The sequence below is a fragment of the Hypomesus nipponensis genome, chromosome 9 (genome assembly GCF_054491055.1).
Source record: "Hypomesus nipponensis isolate SF chromosome 9, ASM5449105v1, whole genome shotgun sequence".
Classification (NCBI taxonomy): domain Eukaryota; kingdom Metazoa; phylum Chordata; class Actinopteri; order Osmeriformes; family Osmeridae; genus Hypomesus; species Hypomesus nipponensis.
Window position 1 is genome coordinate 12,674,940 of NC_140369.1, and position 22,290 is coordinate 12,697,229.

General features: G+C 39.4%; 2 protein-coding genes across 7 annotated transcripts in view; both read left to right on the forward strand.

The window, feature by feature from the left end:
• The first annotated feature begins 6,403 nt into the window (after positions 1-6,403).
• Positions 6,404-8,120, forward strand: setmar (SET domain and mariner transposase fusion gene). Its single transcript, XM_084704080.1, has 2 exons — positions 6,404-6,566; positions 6,933-8,120. Exons 1-2 carry the CDS (start codon positions 6,462-6,464, stop codon positions 7,731-7,733), a joined length of 906 nt encoding a protein of 301 aa, XP_084560206.1. The 5' UTR covers positions 6,404-6,461; the 3' UTR covers positions 7,734-8,120.
• Positions 8,121-13,980: 5,860 nt separating this feature from the next.
• itpr1b (inositol 1,4,5-trisphosphate receptor, type 1b) overlaps positions 13,981-22,290 on the forward strand; it is a 65,138-nt gene continuing 56,828 nt past the window's right edge. For all 6 annotated transcript variants that reach the window (XR_014766567.1, XM_084704805.1, XM_084704807.1 and 3 more), the window contains exons 1-3: positions 13,981-14,153; positions 15,583-15,696; positions 19,558-19,628. Coding sequence is in view for 5 of the 6 variants with exons in the window: in XM_084704805.1 (XP_084560931.1) it covers positions 15,605-15,696; positions 19,558-19,628 (163 nt within the window). In the remaining variant the exon portion in view is untranslated. The remainder of the gene's footprint in view (positions 14,154-15,582; positions 15,697-19,557; positions 19,629-22,290) is intronic.

Sequence of the window (22,290 nt, forward strand, 5' to 3'; positions counted from 1 at the left end):
GCTAGGATCTATCACTGGTTTTGTTGTGACTTACACACATATTGGTATATTGAACCAAGCTCAAATAAACTACATTTTTTCTCCTATTTTTTACACTATGATCCTCAGAAGTTGTGTTATTATTTGCACATTTGCACAATACACATTTGGACATTAACAGTAAATGTAAGGACTAGATATGAATGAAATAAGGACTGTACATAAATAACCCTGAAAAAACGAACAAACTCTCAAAACAGTCGTCAAACTGTCTGTTTCAGACAACTTTAAACCCTACTTAAATGTGTATAAAGAGGATTTGGGTTTTATTTTGACAACTGTTCAAGAAATAGTATGATTGACATAAAGCCATTATTGTATGCATACAGCAAAGCAGATATAAGATCAGTACACCATATTCTGAAAAAGGAATTAGATTACAGCAAAGTTCTCAGTTCCTCTTTTGGGTAAATACAATGTACCCATGTTAATAAAAGCATGCATGCCAATGCCCCCCTTTCTCCAGGCCTTGTTATGATATGGGTGTATGGAGCAGATGAGAAGGAGATGGTGTGTAGATCAAAGAAGGGAGTGATTATGGATAATGGACACCATTATCCAGCACAGATTGCTGTATTATCTGACTGTCAGCAGCTCTGATGTAATGAGCCAGATGCTGTTCCACATTCTCCCCACTTCTTCTGTGAGACTTAGTTGTAGTTGGATTGATCTTCGTAATATGTTTTCCCATTAGCTTTTTCCATCAATATGACAAAGGAATGGAAAGAAGGAACTTGGGTTTAAATCTAGATTTTCTTTTCATGTGACATTATTTCCAAAAAAGTATCATGGATCTTCAATAAAAAGCTGTTTTACTGGTTGCTGATTGCTTTAACTGTGTTTGATGTTGACTGTCTGGCAAAATGCGACTATATCAGTAGGTTCCCCTGACAACGTATTCAATTCATGTACGATCATTGTCTTTCCCCTCTGGTTCAGTGAAGCTCATCTACTTCAAAATAAAGACAACAATGGAGTCATTCATTCTGCTGTCAGATAGCTGTCATTATACTTGTTTGCTGTGGAAGGTAGCAGTTACCTGGAAGCAATGTTTTGTATTGTCGTACCACTCACCACTGGGAGCAAGCTGAAAAAATAGCACTGTTGTAGCTGACTGCAGCAACAAACCCCAGTATCAATGTTAAACCTTCTTACATTATGCATCTGGACCAAGAGTGGATCTTCCCTACATGGCTGTGCCCTGCATTGTGAGATGTCATGGGAGGATCTTAGAAAACAGAATTGAATGTCACCAATCCTTTTGGGAGACGTGTCCTGTGTGTTGAAGTTATGGGTATACAGGGTAAGATAGGACCAAGTTTACAAAACATTGTGTGCTGATATTGCACATCCCCATCACACCATCCTTCATGTCAGATCATTCACTTTATAGTATCTGTTGCTGCTTTGAGGACAGGACAGAACTTTTAATTTTGTTGGATGCTTATCAATAGAGGCTTTTTTAATGTGTTTGGGAAACAGCGCCATGTCCCAACCACTGTTTCCATGACAACTCGGCGTTGCTCCCACCTGCAGAAACTGGCAGCAGTCTGAAAAAGCCCCTGGGCGCAGAGCCTGAAATACCACTGACAAGGTCATCTCCCCATAGGCACAGAACCACAAAAACACCATGTACCTTTTCAAAGGTGTGGAGAGATGGCGGGGAAGACGGTATTCTGCTTTTGCAGTGAAGCCTTTCAATGTAGACTTCCTGTCTAAATGTTTTATTGTGATTCAACATTTCATTGAACCGTAGTACTGCCTTCTAATATAAATACAGATAAATATTTTAGGGTTAATAGTTGTGGTTTTGATTGTTTAGGGGTATGGTCAAGGTTAGAGTGATTCTTTTTTGTTAGGGTAAGCATAAAGGCTACGGTCTGTCATACAAAAGAGGAGTTTGGTCAAAAGTTAGTGGAGGAAAAAACACTTACCTTGGGGGGTGTAAAGTGTGGATAAGCAGGCATTCATCCAGGATGCATGTATAACAAATCATATGACAGAATCCCAGTACATTGCAAATGTGACTTACTGTACAATATTTAATCTTGTGCTATTATAGTGGTTTCTGGAAAGCAATACAAATATCAAATTTAGGGATAAGCCGCACATAGAGTTACTGTGCTTTCAACATTATAGTATCACCAAGACTTTATATGAATTATCAGTGACACCTGGTCAATTAAGGCCACCCCAACAATGTTTGGAAACATCATGAATACATACATTTTAATACATTAAACACATAATGGAAGATTATTAACTAAAACCAGATGAAGAAATCATTGCATCAACTTGCTAATGTGTGTTGTCAGTGGTGTATGTGAACGTATCGGGATGTTTGTCACATTCACTTTCCATCCCGGAGGCAGGTTCCATTATCCTTGCCTTGTGCCTGAAGGCTGTGTCTCTGCAGCAGGCTGTCCTGTCTCTCCTGCTCTGTGTGTGGGGCATCCAGAAGCCCAGATCCAGGGTGACCTTCTGTCTCCACCTCCTCCCTTAGGAGAACCCTCAGCCCACTTCCAACAGGTCTACGGCACACAACACTAGCTGAAAGAAATTAATCAAAAATGTCATCTTTCTGCTCAGCGTGAATGGGGAAGCCTTGTGCCAGTACCTGTCCATTAGGTTGGCTCACCTAAGACTTCAAAGGGAGAGATTAACTTAAAATTTGACTTAATATTCTTCAATTGAATAAGTGAGTCAGGAGCTGGAAGAGAGAAAGAGAGGAAATCACCCATAGCCCCATGACTTACTCTATAAATGCTCTTCCAGCCTCTGCAAAATATTATGGAGATTCAGCAATATGTGACAAACATTATTGTTTTCATGAAACACATTTAATCTCATACATTGAAAAAGTTGTCTTGATAATAATTTCAAAGATTTTCCACACACACCATAATTTCCCCTCATACTTAAACGATGGAATCTTGAAAGACAGCTCAATTACTCATTCACATCTACTGTGGAGATATAGCCCTTACTTTTCTCTATTTGCCATACAAATTTAAATATATACCATAATATCAACCATTAAATAAAGGCTGGCACTTCATGAATCTTACTCAAGTTCCATTTGAGGTGAAAGTGACAGGCCCTGTGTAAATAAAAACATTTCAGTCTTCAAACAGTGTCCCGTTTACCAGTAAAACTGGTGACATCACTAAATATACGTAGCTGTAAGCACATTTTACAATTTTGTTGTTGTTGGTATTCTCCTCCTCTTTAACACAGTGTTTGTACAATGTTTTGCGCGATGCACAAGTGCGTGTAAGTAAGATAACACTGAGTGAGGACATTGTCTGCAATATTTCTCATCTGTGATTGGTTTAAATTGACTTCTCACAGACAGGCCATTTCATGCCTGTGTGGTTTCTGATTTCAGTTGACAAGCCCTGAAAAATATGGAGCCATTGTGATTGTAAGATATGGGCATGACTCATCATCATTCCCTAGTTTTGGTCTGCAAAGTAGCTGTTATAAAGCATTTATAATCATACATGTTTTATGATATGTTCCTTTGTCAGCATGTTTAACTTAAACTGCTACAAATTACAGAATCTTTAGATTAAAATATATTTATATCTGGGAAAACCCCTACAAATGAGGCAAAACCATATTTGGTCTCAACAGAAGTCAGCAAATGTTGCTTTGTTTAGGAAATTGCCCCCTCAGAAACAAAGGTTTTGACCTATACCAGGTTAAGTGGAAGTAGACAAAAATAATCAATTTGACCTACAAAGCGGAGCCTCTTAAGGGAGTTTAGAGTGATGCCTGGCATGGCTGCATGCAACTTATTGATTGAATGAGGCCAATAAGAGTGAGAGAGTGATTCCTATTTAGTTTGGCACAAGAGGGTACAGTACGTCTATTGTACTGCACTCCGAAAATTTTAAAAACAAGAAATCATTCTGACATTTTAGACTACGAGCCATTTCAGACCTCCTACTTCTTGGTGATAATATTAGCTCATAACCATTATATTTCCCTCAACAGATGTGTTGAAGACTATGCAGTTCCTATTGGATATCGGCTATGCTTGATCTGCTTTATCTGTACATCGGTCAGTGCTAACGAGCACACTAACTGTACACACTAAGACTGCTGAGCTTTGAGATGACGAGACCCTGTAGCTCTAGGCTGTGGTCACAGCAGTGTCATCAGTCTCCCAGACGTGCTCAGACCTGCAGGCCAAAGCAAAATTACCATAACTCTTTGGCCAAGATGACAAGGCATTTCTCTTCAGTGTTCTCTCCCCCACTATGGGATTTAAGTATATGCCCAATCTGATAAATATAACCATTAGCTTCACACCCAATGTGAGAAAAAGTGACGTTTATGCTCTCAGTCCAACACGATGAGTTAAAAGCATTGCTTCCCTAGGGGGTCGGATGAACAAACCTGATTCCTTTTAATTGCTTCGTAAAATCTTGTCATGTGAGTAAATCATGCTGCCACTGCAGTTGCCTAGCAGCAGAGGAAGTCACACTGCCAGCCTCATGGGAAGCCTGCTTCAGGGCGTACAAACAAGCTGAAGTCATTCAAGCATGGCTCTCACTTCAACAGAAAGGGTGGGATAAGTTTGTGAATGTTGTATTTCTGTAGCTCTTGACAGTCTTGTGACTTTTTTTTCTAAAATATGTCTTTGTCTTGCTATTGTGACAACTTCTATATATTTTTGTCCTGGCAACCATGTTACACTTGTTTTACAAGCCCTTTGAAAAGCCATTGGACTCAACACAGGACAAGTCACAGCAATTAAGCCCACCCACGCTAAAAAAAGAGACTAAGAGAATCATCTTTGTTACCCAAAGTCAAACAAGACAGTCGCTGTATCCTCACAAGTAGAGTCCATTAGCAGAGGAGCGGAAGAAAAGCTGGAGTGTTGTTCATAATGTTTTTCAATTGCACTTTCCGTGCCTTTGATTCATTGGCTCGTCAACTGATTAACACCATGCTCAAAGTTATTTTGTGTTACTGTATGTTCTCATTAAATCTCAAATCTTTGACAAGAACACACATTAAGAACCTCCAATTACCTGTCTCATCAGGAAAGAAGAGGTTGGTGCGAAGACAAACTTCATCCTATTGTCAAATGTTAAAAGAGGAACACAAATTGTCAAATCATATCAGTCAAGGGATGGTTTACTGAAAGTGCAGCCACTTGAGATTGTACTTGTTTTCTTGTTTTCCACATTAAATCTATTTTTACTTAAGTGTGAGTCTCCACATTTAAAGAGGCCGCATTTTTCTTGTAGATTCACATTTAGGGAATGCCAAACAATATGACTTTTTTTTGGCAAGGTCGGAAGAAGATAATGGAGGATTGGGCACGTTTTTTTTCTAAAATACCAGCTGACAATGTGACCTTCTCCCATCTGCTTCACTTGGCCCCTAGGGAATCAACCTTTGGACATCAATTATAAATCACAACAACATGGAAATAACATCATGGCAAAGTTGAGCTCAAGAAGGCTTTTTAAAAATAACTTGCCTGAGAGTAAATTGAATTATTCTAACACGTTTTACTACAATATAGATTACAGTGTTGCAAAAAATTGAAGTCTTGTGCATTCTTTAAACAAATAAACTCAACCTTCAGTTATAAATGTGATTAGAAAAGTATATTTTCTATTTTCTATTTGAAGGAACTTCACCAAATTCTTCTACATTCCAAACATCATCCTCATTCTTTTCATAATTGATTGCTAAACTGAATTCCTCAGGGATGATTTTCAGAAAGATTGGACATAGATTGACATAGATTAAATAGACAGCCATGGGTGTTTTAAACTACTCCAAATTAATCTAGACTTGTACTCTGGATTTCACAAAATATCATATAGTTTTGTAAATTTGCATGTCATTTAAAAATTTTCCCTGGAAAAACTGTGTGCTTTTGGATTTATTATGACAATGAGGAAACTCTGTTGTGTTATGCTGTGGAAACCAAGACATCACTACTAGCATGTTGTATTTGTACAAACAGACAGACAGACAGACACACACACACACACACACACACACACACACACACAGACAGACAGACAGACACACACACACACTAAATTGCATTCATGGCTTCGATCTAGATTCTAGAAGGTCAAGGATTAGAGAACTCCAACATTAGTATCATACCGCCACCTACTGCAAAAACTGTATAAATTCGCTTGAAATTAAATGTATATTTTCCACCTAATAAATCTCTCAAGATTTTCAGAATTAGAACCTTCGTTTTTTTCTGGTTTATGATTAAGGCCTACTTACCACCTAGTGAATTTCTGCTAATGTGACAATAATTCTTGTCAACGTGTTTTTAGCATGTGATACTTTTATTCTGAAGGATTGCCAACCAGGAAGTACTTCTTGTTTAGTATTTTAAACGTGAGCAAGGAGGCTAATATGCTTTGTTGTTTAATATGAGTTTACAGGGACTCAGTTATTGGGATATCTGCCAAGGTCTTGAAAATATTCCAGTTAACGTTGAAGAAAACGTTACCAAAGGGGAATTTCCGACATTTCAGGTAAAATAGTCTCCTAAATTTCTGGAACACCAGCTGGTTGTCGTGACAAAAAATAAACGACTCCGTTCGTAGTAGCTGTTGTTTGTCCTACAGTCTGCAATGTTCTTTGTGTGACGTTTTGTTTTAGCCATAGAACCAACCCTAATGTCTTAAATTAAACGGGTGGGATATAAAGAGCCAAAGTTGGGTGCATGTCTGAACTGCTAACTGCCACCTGATGGCAGCACATGATCACTAGGCTGCAAACTATTAGAAGAGGGAAACATTCCAATGCCTTACCCCTTTAAGGCATTTTAATTGTGTCATGTGTTATTGGATGCTGTTAAAATGTTAATCTAATTTCTGAATGTTTGTCCTTTGTTTCAGTATTCTCCAGAGAATATCAAAGGGCCAGGATGTATCATAGAGCCCAGTGAGTGTCTCCTTCCTGGATGCTCCTGCCAATCTCACTCCTGCCTGATAGAGAGCTGCTCTTGCCTTCAGAGATATGGGCCAACATTCGACAGCCATGGTCGACTGTCCCACCATGAGAGCCCTGACTCTGGTTACTGCACACCTGTGTTTGAATGCAATGCTATGTGTGGCTGCGGTGAGGCCTGCTATAATCGGGTGGTTCAAAGAGGCCTGGGGATTAGACTGGGGGTCTACCTCACAGAGGACAGGGGCTGGGGGTTGAAAGCCCTGGAAACGATTCCATGTGGGACCTTTGTATGTGAATACGCAGGAGAGGTGATCGACTATGTTGAGGCCAGACACAGACAGCTAGCTCAAAGACCTGGGGACAGCAATTACATTATTACTGTGAGGGAGTATGCAGGACAAGGAACTGTCAGTGAGACGTTTGTGGACCCAGCCATGGTGGGAAATGTAGGCCGCTTTCTGAACCACTCCTGCCAGCCTAACCTGGTCATGGTGCCTGTCCGAGTGCACTCCCCGGTGCCTAGACTAGCCCTATTTGCTGGAAGGGACATTACCCTTCATGAGGAACTGACATTTGACTACTCAGGATGTTTTGGCAACAAGACAGCTGTGGAGAAGATGCTGGTGCAGACTGCTCCTGGCACTGAGGCCAGCTGCACAGCCACACTCGAGAGGAAACCATGCCGCTGTGGTGCCTTTAATTGTGCCAGGTTCCTGCCATTGGACATTTCTGTATTCAACAATTAGGAGGCTTAATTCTTAAACTTCCTTGTGTGTGGGCGTTTGTAACTGGTTGATCAGTAATTGTTGGAAGATCAATGTACTAGGACTATGTACATGTACAAGACAGTTTGTTTTTGCATGGAATTGTGTTTCCCATGTACGTAGTTCTTACTTTCAGAAACATCTTGTTATTGTCATAGAACAATATGACGCATCTACAAGTCTTGTCATCCCTGCTCCAGTCATAGACGACCCATCTGGCTTACTGATGAACTAAACACATGCTCCATCTGTGTAGAAGACTGCACTACAGTAGCTGAAAGTGTATGTCTTTGGTGTCTGTCAATTAAATTTATCAGAGAGAAAGCTTGTTATGTAGGGCATGTCCCTTCAGACATAGCTATCAACACACTTCAGTCTAAAGTGTCGTCTGACTCTGGCCTATATAAGACCTCTGCCCCACTTTTTGTAGACTAGCAGGACCTGGATGGAGGATATCTTTTAACAAACAGACACTACCTTTGTGTACAAGAACATTCAGTTTCATAAGGATGTTTATTCTGTACCTTGTTGTTCAAAACTCACATTGACACAGGCTTTACAGCTAATTTGTGTCTTATCAGTCAACTCTACAATTGTATTCAGCATTTCTCTAACATCGTGTCTCATCAAAGGTATCTTAAGATCTTCATGGGACTCAAATCTCTGGAGGTGAGAGCAATTAAAGAGGGCCGGAGGGTATTTTCAAATAGAAACGGGTCTTGTTCCCCTGTTACAGGAGGGGCGAAGGTGGCCCACTTTGTGTGACCATTCTTAAATCAGGACCCTCTCCTTTCTAACTGCTCCATTTCCAGTCTAGACCTGTTTTCATCTGTGCTGTTATATTAATATCCACATCTGGGCTAATTAGAAGGAAGTGTTCTGTCCAGAAATGAGACTAGCTCCAGTCACGTTGAACTCCACTGTATTGGAAGTCCTCTGCCAATCAGAGTTCTGCATCAAGTTGATTTGTTCTTTCTGTGAGAGCAACAAACTATAAAGGACTGAGTACAGCATCAACCTACATTTACTTTGCTCTAGTTGTTTCATGATATTGGCGATGATTGATGTGAACGTAATTTCTAAGTGCAATCTGCAACAACCTAACTTGTATGAACAATGACAGTACACCCTAACTTAATCAGTTTTAGCAAAGGATCAATTTACATTTATTCATTTAGCAGATGCTTTTATCAAAAGCGACTTCCAAGAGAGAGCTTTACAAAGTGCATAGGTCACTGATGTGTAACATCATTGATGTTACATTATCCTTGGATCGGCCAGCATATCTTTACCGTTTATATAATAAGATAATGAACTAGTAAAAACTGCTCTCCAAATTGTTCTTTGATGTTTCTTTTAACTGCTGGTAAGGTGGATAGTTCCCCTCAGAAAATGCAACTGGGAGTTGTGAACTGGCAGCAAATTGCCTGAAACTACAGGAAGTGCCCTCAGATCTCTATGGCAACAGGATGTGTGTACGGTCGGTAATTGAAGAGACGTTGTTCTTAGGTGGAGGATCCATGTTCTGCTGTTCAGGACTGGAGATGGATTAAATGCCTCATTCCCGGGACAGTCACCTAGCAACCAGCCATTAATCATATGAGGTGAACTTCCCCCTGTGATCATCACAATAGTCACAGTGAGACAGGGACAAGATGAACATACTTGTCACAAGTATAAATACTGTTATTGTATTGCCAGATGCTGGACAATTTTAATTTGCTCAGCTTCTTGGCCAAACCCTGTGAAGATTAGAGACAGCTCTGCTGTTATACACTACTGTTTAGTATTCGTTAGTCAGCTCCTGCAGAAGATAATGTTGTTTGGTAGAAGTGATTTGATTTCAATTCTAAGGTTGACGGCCATTAAAACACAAGCTCACAGTGACACCATGTTAACGTTCAGTTAACCAGGTTACTCTAGCTACTTTCCATCCCAATTCACAGGGCTGTAAACACTAAACACTGTTAACACTATAAATTACATGATGGCAACACAAAGGAAAGGAAATAAGCAGTCTATTTTAGGGTGTGACCAGTGAAGAAATCATGTTTGGCAGCATGTCATCTGAAGTAGAAAACCTCTCTAATGAGGAAGCAGATGTCATTGCTACCAAAAAAGTGTCCAAAAACAAGCACAGATATCATCAACTGGACTCATCAATCCATCAAAATCTCATTTGAAAATAAGTAATCGTTTTAAACTTGGTTGTGTTGCAGGCTGCTATATTTGTTTGCATACTGGATCCATATGGATTGACTCATAAGTAGTCTAAACCTTCACTATAGAATTAGTGCTTTTAGTGTCATGTGGCCTAGGTGACTGGTCTGATGGAAGCTTGTTCCAACCTGTACAAGACACAATACATGAGGTTGTATGTATGTAATAATAAACTGCCTAAATAACTGGACAACGTTGTGCATTATACTAAGCTGCACGAATCAACAAATGACTGAATAAATGCAATTTCAAAACATCAAGTGATGATGCCCAAAATGATTAATTCATGACCACTGGATGCTCTCCTGCTTGGGGAGTTCTCTGAGTTCTGCTGTGCAGACATGTACACAACTTGTGGGCCATCACGTGATCGCACATCATCATGTCTGTCATGAGACTGAATCAAGGGGAGGGATTGGGAGACAGGATGAGGAGAAGCACTGTTGTCCTATTTAATAAAATGAATGTTTACTTTTATGTAGATTTGAAATAGTCTAGGGATGTACAGTACCTTGGAGTACAGAATAACATAATTCAAGATCCCATACTCAATGAGAATGAATTTTCACACGCTAACAGCAGCAGTAGAATTAGTACCACAAACCACCAGGCCTAATTAGAATATCTTGGTAGCTAGTTTAATAGGCACATCTCCATTGAGGATACTAAGGCCATTAAACCAGAGTAATTGTCTTTTATTTTAGGGAGGTAGAACTCTACCCTGTAGGCCACAGCACCAGTACATGTCCTCTTGTTTCTCTCCAGATCTCTCCTGGTCACTAAGCTCTGATGACAAACAGGGCAGGTCATCAGTATGGACATGACACAGCTGCTTCTCTGCATACAGTTGGGAGACTGGAATAATTTATAGAGATGATTAAATGCAAAAGAGAGCCATAACAAGATTGTTGATTTACACAGCATGCACAGACAGGTTTATGATGAAGCAGTGGTTCAAAAGTGCAGCAAAGAAAAATACATCAGCCTAATCCAAAAGTCAATTTTGAAAATGTATTTTTGGAAATGGATGAACAGGATCCATTTGCAGGCACAAAATATTGTTTTTATTAGACATACAGAGCTTAAGACATACTTATTAGACGTACAGAATCCACGCCCACGAATTAACCTTTACATTGTTAACGCTAATCATGTTTTTTATTCAATGTAATACATGTACTATATTCATGTAAAATGGGGTGTCGTGTGTAGCCAGGTGAGACCACAGGTTTAGAAAAGGCTGTAGAGGAGACTTTCTTAAAGCATTTCATTCACTCTAGGACATGGTGGAAGTGGCAGTGTATGTCCAGTCCCTCTACTAGCAACACAAGCGCATGCTCCTATGCCTGCTGTGGTTTCCTGTCCTATATTCACCCAGCCACTTCCTCCACATCCTCTTCTTCATCCTCTTTTGAAGTACGTCTGTACATTTTTAAATGTACAAAAAAAAGCACCTAAATATACGTAAAAGAATAAGGGATCTTCAGAATGTACCCTTGCTGGATTCATTGACTTTGCCCAAGCAATTGTTTGTTTTGTTTTTTTCACTGATGCTAGAATTAGATTAGAGACTGGGCATGTAAGAGTAACCATCCTGAAACTGTAAACAATGCCACAGAGTCAGGACAACCATCAGCCATTGCACCCACACAGAACTGGCAGAGAAATGTCATCAGGCTGAGTATGAAGCTAGGGCACACGTACATGCACACACACTCATCCATATCACACATACATACACCCACACAGATGGTCACTGCATTTTGTACTGACTTTCTGCTAAACAGACTTAGTTGCTGTATTCTGGATGAAGTATGTGCTGGGCAAGGATCAGAAAACCATGTAAAAAACAAGCCTATGTCATAAAGGCAATATCGGACCTTAGGAGAACCCTTTTGTGTCCAGCATGTAACAACTTTTTCGTTGGTCCTTGCAGGGAAAAAACAAATTATTGTCTGGCTTCAACCTGTTATGAGCAGGAGGTTTCTCTCAACAGTAAAGCAATTTGGTTCAATGAATGGCTTGCCAGTATACTTAGCTGTCCATGTGATCCTTGAAAATCAATAACAATGATGTAAAATATATGATTTTCCAAGGTATTATCAGAAGTTAAATGCATTTTAGTGATATAATAAAACCACTTTATGAACCTCATTCTGTACACTTAACACTGAATCGTACATCCATAATGGCCAATGGAACAGTATTTCATAAACATGTCAATGACTGCTTGCAGTCAACGGTGTCTGCTTTTGAATGGATTTGATTATAAATTCCTTGTACTGTCTCTATGACAACGGAGAATGAATTGCAAAATTCCAGACTTAAATTAGAATATAAAAAAATACAATACAATATGTACCAAGCAGGGGATGGACCTGGATCTGGGAGACCTTGTCTGTTTTGGTTGTTGAATTAAACACTTGATTATGTAGAGTAACATGTCACTTATCATAACTTCAACTGTATCAAAACATGGCCCTATCAAGTAGATAGAGCACAGGGTTAGGGTTAGGGTTACGTCAATACATGAGTCACAGATCAAAGGGATGCTCCCCCTATATTACAGCACCACATTGCTTTTTCTGAAATGAGCTTCAAAGCATCAGCAGAAGTGAGTAAAACAGAGCTATTTGCTATTATTTACATATCAATTGGCCCCTGTATTGTGCTTGTAGAGAGAGTATTGCAGGGTGGATGAGTAATGTAGGAGGAGGCAGTACCCCACACTATCCGGCACTTCTACAGATTCTGGGCCTTACGCATTATTCCTTATAAACCCTGCAAGTCATTGTCATTGTTTGTGTGTGCAGGTGCGTTTGTGTGTGTGTGCGTGTGTGTGCGCTCCTGTTGTGGAAACTTAGCCACAACCGCTCTAGTGTAAAATATCCAAAAACTGTTAAAAACAATTAACAGGGTTGTGACAGTTCTACAGCATTGACATTAAAGAGCCCTAGATGATTGGGAGGACTATTCAAATTGGACAAACTGGTCTCCAGCTTTGTTAAAAATATATTAAATCTCCAACAGATAATCTTAGTTGATCTCATAATCCAATGGGAGTTGAAACAGAATCAAATACATGTACTTAACCTGTTGAATATACAATACTATTGGGTGGGATCTATTATCAAAATAAAGTTTGCTACTCTTTATTATAATCCTCTGGGATATGTTTTAATGACTCCAATAAAGTGAGTGGATGTTTTTTTATGTTTATGAGAAAGGATGCTGATGAGTCTGTGTTCCAATTCCAGCCTCAGAAAAAGAAACGTTTTTAATAGGGCATCATGCAAATGAACTAGATCACTCTTTGGGAGGGTCTTTGTTTCTTTTCTGAATTTTTTTTATTGCTATGTAAAATATAGTCTGGATCATAAATAGAGAGGACAGAAGACGACATATCATTTAATGAACAGTCAATATCTATGATCGATGATTTTTGCTTGAAACAGTTTAAGGGCAAATTTCCTGAACAGGACTGATTAGGTTTGACATAAGAAGGCATATATGTAAGTCATAGGCACTGTAGATGTATTACCAGGGTCAATCTTCAAATCTAAGAGTGGGGAGCTCCAACCATAGTGTGTCTGACAGCTGAAAGTCCTCTCAATTATTTGCTTTCACACATCCCTTTTCATTCTGTAACATGCTCAGCATGTGACTGTTCTATAATGGCAGTGTGTTTCTGGTTTTGACATTGCACCCCTTCTCTCCCACAAAAAAAAAATACCATACTGTACATAAAGAAACAACTTGCACATTCTGGTCACATTCTATAGAAATAAGCATATTATAGACCTACAGCATCTTTTGTTGTTGTTGCTGTTGTGTTATATTGTATCAATCTTTTTTGTTCATTCGTGTGTGCGTGCTGTAGGCCTATTAGATATTTGACACGTTTGAGCGTCAGCTTTACGTTTTAAAACTGCATTTCCCAGAAACCACTGCTGCAGTATATAAATTGCGAAAGGGGCGTTCCTTTAAAGAGCATGTGGAGGATGTAAAAAGAAGCGGATTGCAAGTACCACTGAGGACAAAATCATCTGTCAGAAATACGCCGCTTCTTCTTGCTGGAGTTTCGGTATTATGGAATTATTCGAGGGAAGGCTGGTGGAAATTCACGTTTGCTGACCCATTCAATATAGATTCTGTTTTCGCTGGCTTTTTCATTCTGGAAAGGTAAAGTTGATCTCAGTCCGTAGTTTTTAGCGAAGCATCATCTTTGTCATTGCATTTAACGATACGATAGCTATATCAAACATATTGGTCAAGGAAGTAGCCCACGCGCTTACCGACACTGGCTTTATTAGTATAGCATTTGCTGCATAGTTTGTAACACCGCTCAAGTCAAAATGGGCCTAAAATCTTTGTCCATAACCATAAATTCCTCTTGACTAACATGTATTGGGGACACCAGCACAATTTAATTTTTGTTACAAGGACACGTGAGAGATGCCAGGTCTTCGGACAATGTTGTCATCAAGCGCGCTTCCCGCTGCCGCACGACACTTGATCAATTTTAACATTCTAAGCCTGTCCATTTTTAGTCATTTGTCATAATAGCCTTGATAAAATCAAAGAATAAAAGCTTTACAACTAAACACTATTGACAATTTTTGATAGTAGACCTGGAATTGCAGTATTAGGTTGATTACTAGATTAGTTTGCTAACTAGGTCACTGCGGTCATATCAATGTATCTGTTTAGTAATAAGATGGTTATCATTGACTTTCCAGATATTTTTATGGATTCAATATCATTTTTGAATATAGGAGCAGAACATGTTACATGTAGTGCTTTCTCTCAGATGTATAGACATCTGACTCGTTTTATTCACAAAGAGCAGGTCTCAAGCCATGTTAAATAGGTTGTATGTCTTTAGGTCGTACTGTAGATCTTTTTCCATAAAGTGCACAGTAATTTGAATGTTAAACTAAGCATATATGCAAATACAGTTTAAATAGGTAGATAATAGTATCAGTTAGTTGTGCTTTGCATGGTTTGGAACAGGGCCCTTGTCTGTTGAGCATCAGAGGTGAGTTCTGAGGTATAGTTTCTCAGGAATTCAGTTGCTGTATCATCTCTTTTTCTCCAGTAAGGTCAAGAGCTCATTGTGTCTTGGTGTCCTATGTTATCTGCACTGCACTGTATTGAATGCTGTCATCTGTTGATACTTATAAATGTGTGTAATACAGTACACCATGCACACCCAACAAGGAGATCTGTGTTGTGGAAATGTTCCTGCATGTCACATAGTTCCAACAGCCAACGCTCTATTCTGATATCCTCACTATCAGAAAGAGCATTTCAGTCTACTTCAGTTGATCCAGTTAGCTGCCAAGCATATTCTAACTCTAACCCTGTTTATGAATTCAGTGCTAACAAATTAGAAATGTGTCATGTTATAATGTAATTGCTGAAGTGTAATGTTTGTGATATAAATATGAAATCGATATGTTATGATTTAGTCTTCCACCAGTCCACCACCAATTTGCTACATATGTGACTGAGATTTGTATTTGTTTACTGACAGTCAGCTACAGTATACAGGAAGGTTTTCAGTCAGGTTTCTGCATCTAATCTAAGTTAACTATTCAATATTCCACAGAAACACTCAAGCGTGAGGAATCATGTCAGACAAGATGTCCAGTTTCCTGCATCATGGGGATGTTTGTTCCCTTTATGCGGAAGGCTCCACCAGTGGATTTATCAGCACTTTAGGGTGAGTACTGTATGATTGATTCTGATAAAATAACCGTCTCTGAACTTTATTTAAACTCGCATATTACCACACACTTAACCCTGTTCTACAGATCCAGATTTAAAGTTCAGAATTCACTATACTGACTGTTGTATTGTGGAATTGAAAAGATTGAAAAGATGATCAAGTGTAATGCTGGATAGATTTAATCCCATTTTAATTCAAAAGTCTGGATAGTGTGTGTTCTCTTATATTTTATGATTTTTAAACCAGTTGCTCTTGCTATAGATGTTTAAACACCATCAATTATATCAAACTAGTTTGAACTGAGATGGAGTGTACAATGGAGACTCAAGAGTTATACTTGACATGGGGGCAGAAGTTTGCATCACCCTAATCTCAGAAATACATTTTGAGAAACTGTATTTTCGGTCAGTGGTCAGAAGGTATAGGTGACATGGAAGGGTCACTGAGAACCGCTTTGGACTGGTTAGCCAGACAGGGGAAAAGATGAGGAAACCAAAAACGTGATGTGTAGAGTGGAACGGATTTGGGGAAATACTGTGTGGCTGTATCTTAATACAGATTTTAGGATGAAGAGCAATTTTGTTTCTCATTCCAAGTAGTCACTTAGAGAGGAGGAAGTGGAGGTGCATCTTTTCGGGTTCCCTCCAGAGCTGTAGATTTACACAGATATTATTGTTCTCACACATTATCAGTGGATACACAGAGGCTGATAGGCCTGGACAACATACCTGAGTTTATAATCCCATTAGCAAGTGTTTGTGGCAGGCTGGCGTCAGAGCTGTGTCGCTTCTCTGTATCCCTTCTATTTAATGCTCCCGTCTTTTTCCTCTGGTGTTTACCTCTCTGACAAAGAAACTGAAAGCAGCATCTGTGTTGGTCTCTCCTTAGGTCTCCATGTTTGGCTTTGCAAACTGTACATCTTGATCATGCCTCTTCACCTCAGTGTATGACACTCAAAATCGCTTAATAACCATGGCTTTTCACAAATAGGTCACCACGGTAGTGGTAGTAAACGCATTCATGGCTTTGAAGACCGGCACCTTGACAGAACTCATTTGTCAAGTTGCCTGCCTGGCACTGTTGCGTCTAGTAATCATTTTTCCTCCTCCCTACACTGTTAAGAGGTACGCTAACAGTGTGTACGAGGGAGGGAAAGAGGGAGGGAGAGGAGGAGGGAAGGAGGGAGCTATATTTAGCAACAGCATTGAGGAGGTGCTACTGTTGTTTCTGTGCATGTGAACCCTGAGAGACAGCTGTATAATGAGCCACCTGGACTGCAGCTGGTTGAGAGAGGACTGGACACTAGGTCTAGGGCTGGCATGAGCAGCGGATAACCATGGCAATAATTGGTGACAAAAATTGGACGTGGAGAGGGATAGAAGGAGGTTTGGGATGGAAGAAAATAAGAAAATCATTCATTAAACGCTAGAAAGAGGAGGAACTGCAAGTGTTACAACAATGCTTTTCACATCCAAATATTGACTTAATCTTACGATAGGAGAAATAAATCTGTCACCTCAGACCTGTCTAAAAATACTAACAAGATGAATGACAATATGCACATGATTGTGGATGTAATCATTTCCACGGTAGTCATGATTGCCTCCTGGAATGGTCTACAGAATAAGAAGGCCCATAGCATGCTTTATCCTTTTCTCTGTTTAGGCTGCAAGCAGATTGGGGGAAGTGAAATTGTGTACTTTCTCTTTAAACAGATAATGTTACTGTAATTGGCTCTGCTTGTATCATATCCTGTGAACAGCATCTCTGTATCCTTCGAGTACCACACTGCATGAGCTAGCCTATAAAAAGAATCTGCTGACTTGCCTGACTCAATAAACCTACTGAGGTGCCAAGTTTGCCTAACCAACTATTTTTCTATTGCATTATTTAGCAAGGGATGTATAATTGTTGATGACTGTGTACTGTAAATATAATATATAACCCACAGTCTGTGTCCAGGTAGTAAATACAATGACTACAAAAATAGTAAGGCTGACGGATTTGCTCCGTTAACCAGAGGAACAGCTTCTGTAGCTGCTGCATGAAGCGACTGAATGTAGCCTAGCTACCACATGTGTATCAACTGACCTTCCACCTCAAAGGGCATATCTTTGACAGATGTTCCCAAACCAAATGTTTACTTATCATAATGCCAAACAAATACAGCGAGCACCATACAGTAATGCATTGTTTTGGTTTGGTCTTCCAGCACTATGAACATGGCATGATACACTGACTACAAGGTCGACGTGAAGCCAGTCAGATTTCATTTGAATCATGTCTTCCATATCATCCAAACCAGATGAGCCACTTAAAAAATACAGTTGCTCTTGCACATACTGTAGGGTACTTTAGGGCACTCCAAGTATTTGTTGATTTGAATCCACAGCTGTGTTTCTTTTAACAAGTCTATTTGTGTGGTGCTGGTGCATTTATCAGAGAGCAGATGTCTGGTTTTGATTCAATACATTGGATTTGCCATTGGAGACTGTTCTAGAGGTTTGACAACATGAAGAAAAACAGCAGTGTCAATTGAATCAAAACTCAAAATAAATGCACTAGGGACATTGCCAAAATCGTGGACAAACCAAAATCAACAGTTTGGTTCCACCACAAGAGAACAAAAAAGCCATGAACTCAGAACTCAGATGTTGAAAATATCTCAGTAACACTGTGTAACACAAGCAGGAGATGGGACAGCTGCACTGTAGTCCTGACTAGGCATCACCAGCAAAGTACCCAGCATCTGTTGTTGTTTAGTTAATGTGAAGTTGCAGACTTCAGTGATTGCATGGAAAGGATATGTGCGACCATATGTACGTAATCTTAAAAGGTCCAAAAACTACATTCTCTAAAATAGGGGAACTGTACCATCATTTTAAAATAAATGTATCTGATGTGTAAAAATGCCTTCAAAATGAAGCTGAATCTTCACTTTAACCTCATTACACGTTCTACTTAAGTGAACTTTCTACTTTTGTTCACTGAACAAAAAGATTACTTTTCGTCTCACTGTATATACACACGTTTCAGGCAGGAATGTAGAGGAAATCTGGGCAGACACTGTTCTTGCTCCATTTAATCCTGGCCTCAGCCTTAGTCCATGACTTTGCACCAGGCAGAGGAGATGAAACGGAGATCAGCCACTGTTTAGACTGCATGTTTTTAGACCTGTAGTACTGTTGGCGGAAAGACTGCTCTTGTAGAGATTTGTGATCAATCTTCTGCCAATTAGAACTCCAGAATATAGTCAGTATGTGATGAATGGTACCCATTGTAGATTTTACTCTAGCCTATACATTACAGGCATAAATGATTACGTCCCACTTACGAAGTATTGTAAAATATACCTTATATAAAATGTACGTTTTCTTTTTGACGGAAGCATGTTATTACAATTACAAGAAAAGGGTTATCCTTTCATCAGGGTCATCTTCTGTCTTTTTAAAGATAGTTTTCAACTTAGATTTCTTTGATTTTTGCTACATCCATTTCCCCTTCTATCGTGACACGTTCTGACACCACTGTGCCACAGTGGACTATTTAAATGGACTATTTGGCAATCATTCAACATTTACATGAATTGAAATCCAATTTCATTAGCAAGGACCGGGGCACCTGTCATGATATCAGTGATGACGGATGAACTGTAGCAAAATTACCTTATTTTACAGATTAAAATGATCTACTAGACATAAGCAGTAGTACAAAATGATGACACTCACATTCAGATTTCTAAACTGTCATCACTTGTGAGAAGGCCTGGCCTGTGATGTCATATTTATTTCACAATGTCTAAAATGATAGTTTTATTCAGTAGAGATTTACAGTAATCTCTATTTTTGTTCCCAGGCTTGTGGATGACCGCTGTGTGGTACAACCAGACACAGGGGACCTTAACAACCCGCCCAAGAAGTTCAGAGGTAAGGAAGGAATCTGGGACAAGTCACCAATCACTATAGTCCCAGCAACCACTCTGTCTCACTAGAGATGAGATGAGAACTGCATTCAGAGCTGTGAAATAGCTTTAGATTTCTGCATTAAATGCCATAACAGTGTACAAAAAGTTAGGTTATAAGACCCACAGAGGTGATGTTTGGTGCTTGTGATGTCACTGTTCTTTGTCTAATGCACCCTTTGTTGCACACGTTTGCCAGAGTCACAGTCTTTCAAATGTCCCAGTGCTCTGTGAGGTCACTGTTCTTCTAGAGGTCACAATGCTCAGTGATATCAAAATCCTCATAGGTGTCCCAGTGATATGTGATTTCAAAGGCCTTTGAGATGTAACTTTCTTCTGTGACATCATATTCACACTATCAAGTAGATTTCATAATGAAGCCATTTTGGAATGTCACTAGGTTATCATGAGGGTTATTTATTTAATTTCACCTTGTTTTTCTGAAGTGCCAGGACACAGTGCCTTACATCACTACTTGTGTTCTGTTGAGAAGACTCTAGACTAGCTGGGGTAGAAAGATTCTGTTCAGCACTTTTAGATATTGATCAATTGCATTTTATGCTCCATTCCTTTGAACCCAAAATGGGAATTCACACAATTCATCTTTAATCATCAAGTCCCTAAATATAAATGTTTCGTTATTACGCCATATATTTTGAAAAGGTAATATGTTCAAATATGGCCCTTCAGACTGTGAAACATGTGTGAAGCCTACTGATGGCAGACTGCCATGTTTCTTTAGCCAATGAAGCTGACATGTAGAACTATGCTGTCTATTTCCTGCCAGTATAAGCAGTTGGGATTACACCAGGTTTTCTCCATGAGCTAAGTTAGGGAAAACGGAACAGGTTAGTGAGTCAAATTGTCTGTCTAATGCTACTACACAAAATCTAAAAGTCCAGTTAGGCCACCTGAACAACAAGGATTACTAGCATGACCATTGCCAATATCCACCCTACAGTGAATTGAATGTCTATACCATATCCCCAGCCAGCTCCTGTCTTTCTTTTTTCAGTGTGGTTTTGTTATAGGAATATGCTTCTCAAGGATTGACATCAGACAGAGGCTCTTATGGTTGAGGTGTTTTAGGCCAGTAGTCTTTGAACCCCACTCTCACTGAACCAGCCTTAGATGGTATTTTAAGACACTTCTTAATTCACAATCAACATGCTTCATGCAATGTCGTTTAGATGGGGTAATTTAAGATGTTAATTCTATGTGTTTTTCAGTCATTTGACACCAATTTGTCTTGGCAATTACCATCATTAAAGGACTAGACTTGTTTTTCTGTGAGGGTTAACCAGTGGTCAGTGAAGAACCGCCACTGGGTCAGTGTGGTTGCCACAGTAACAGTATACCGATTTTCTGATGTAGAGTCTAACCAAGACTAGCCTACATGGTGACGTTTGTCTCTCAATAATGCTCTTTTTAGCTCTAAGATTTAGTAAACAATGCTGTTTGAGAATACTGCAATACAAATACAAAAGATATTCAGCATAACATTGTTCGATTGGATGGATTCGTTGTCAGTGGGTTTGTTTGATTCGATTATGTTACACTAGGCCTATATCATTAAAATGTTGACTTAACTACCTTGTCACAACTTTGTGGTAACCCTATAGTTCCAAAACACCAACAACACAAAACTGAACTTATTATCTTATCTTATTCGATACCACAGGACAATATGTGGTGTATGTTTATGGTGGATTTTCCTGCTTTCTGGTACATCAAGGTTAGTGTGAACTTGGCACCAGTTTGCAAAGCACTCAGGGAGTGTGTGTCAGAGGCTAACTGATGGGATCCAGGAGGTGCTGGAAGCTGGGCTGTTGTCATGGAGATCTCTCTAAATTGGTACTTGGCAGGCCTCCAGAGCAAGCTTTTGTAAATTAATTCTTGAAGCAATTGCCAATGTGGGTTTCATTGACTCATTCATCGGGTTTGAAGGTTGTGGAAATTAAATTGTCAAGGTGTTTCTGTCCAAATTTGACTTTATTTGATCTTGCAGGACAATCATCAGAAAGTACCACCCATGGTCATTGTTATCATTTAACATTCACTCTGTCAGAGAACATGTATGTTGAATACTGACGACACACAGTCTTCTTACCTCTCATTAGAGTAACCCTGATCTGTCGATCTCTATCTGAGGACAAGTCAATAGCCTGAAGAAAATGGTATAATTGATTCCCAGTCCACTCTGAGACCTCAGGCTTGTCAATAGTCATTCCTGACTGTTTTAGTCTTGTTGACGGCCGAGCCTTGTCTGTCATGAGTGTCTAGTTTGAACACCTGTCGTGTTAGTGTCAGTGACTTTTGGTCCAGTGGCATAATTGTATGTTTTGGGTCACAGGAAAGCAAATTTCTACAGCCCTTCCACCCAGACCACCCTCTTATATTTGGAAATATTGACACAATAGTAGAAGAAATAAAAATAATTAAAGAATGTGCTGTAATATGTTGCAAAACAAGAACAAAAACAAGGTCTCCTGTCGACAAAAAGGGTCCCTTGAATTGGTTTTCTTGCTTCTAGACTGCATGTTGCAGGACTAAACAACTTTTCCAGACACGCTTTCGTTATGTTCTCTCCTATTTCACTTTCCTAGGAACAGGGTACTTGGTCTTTG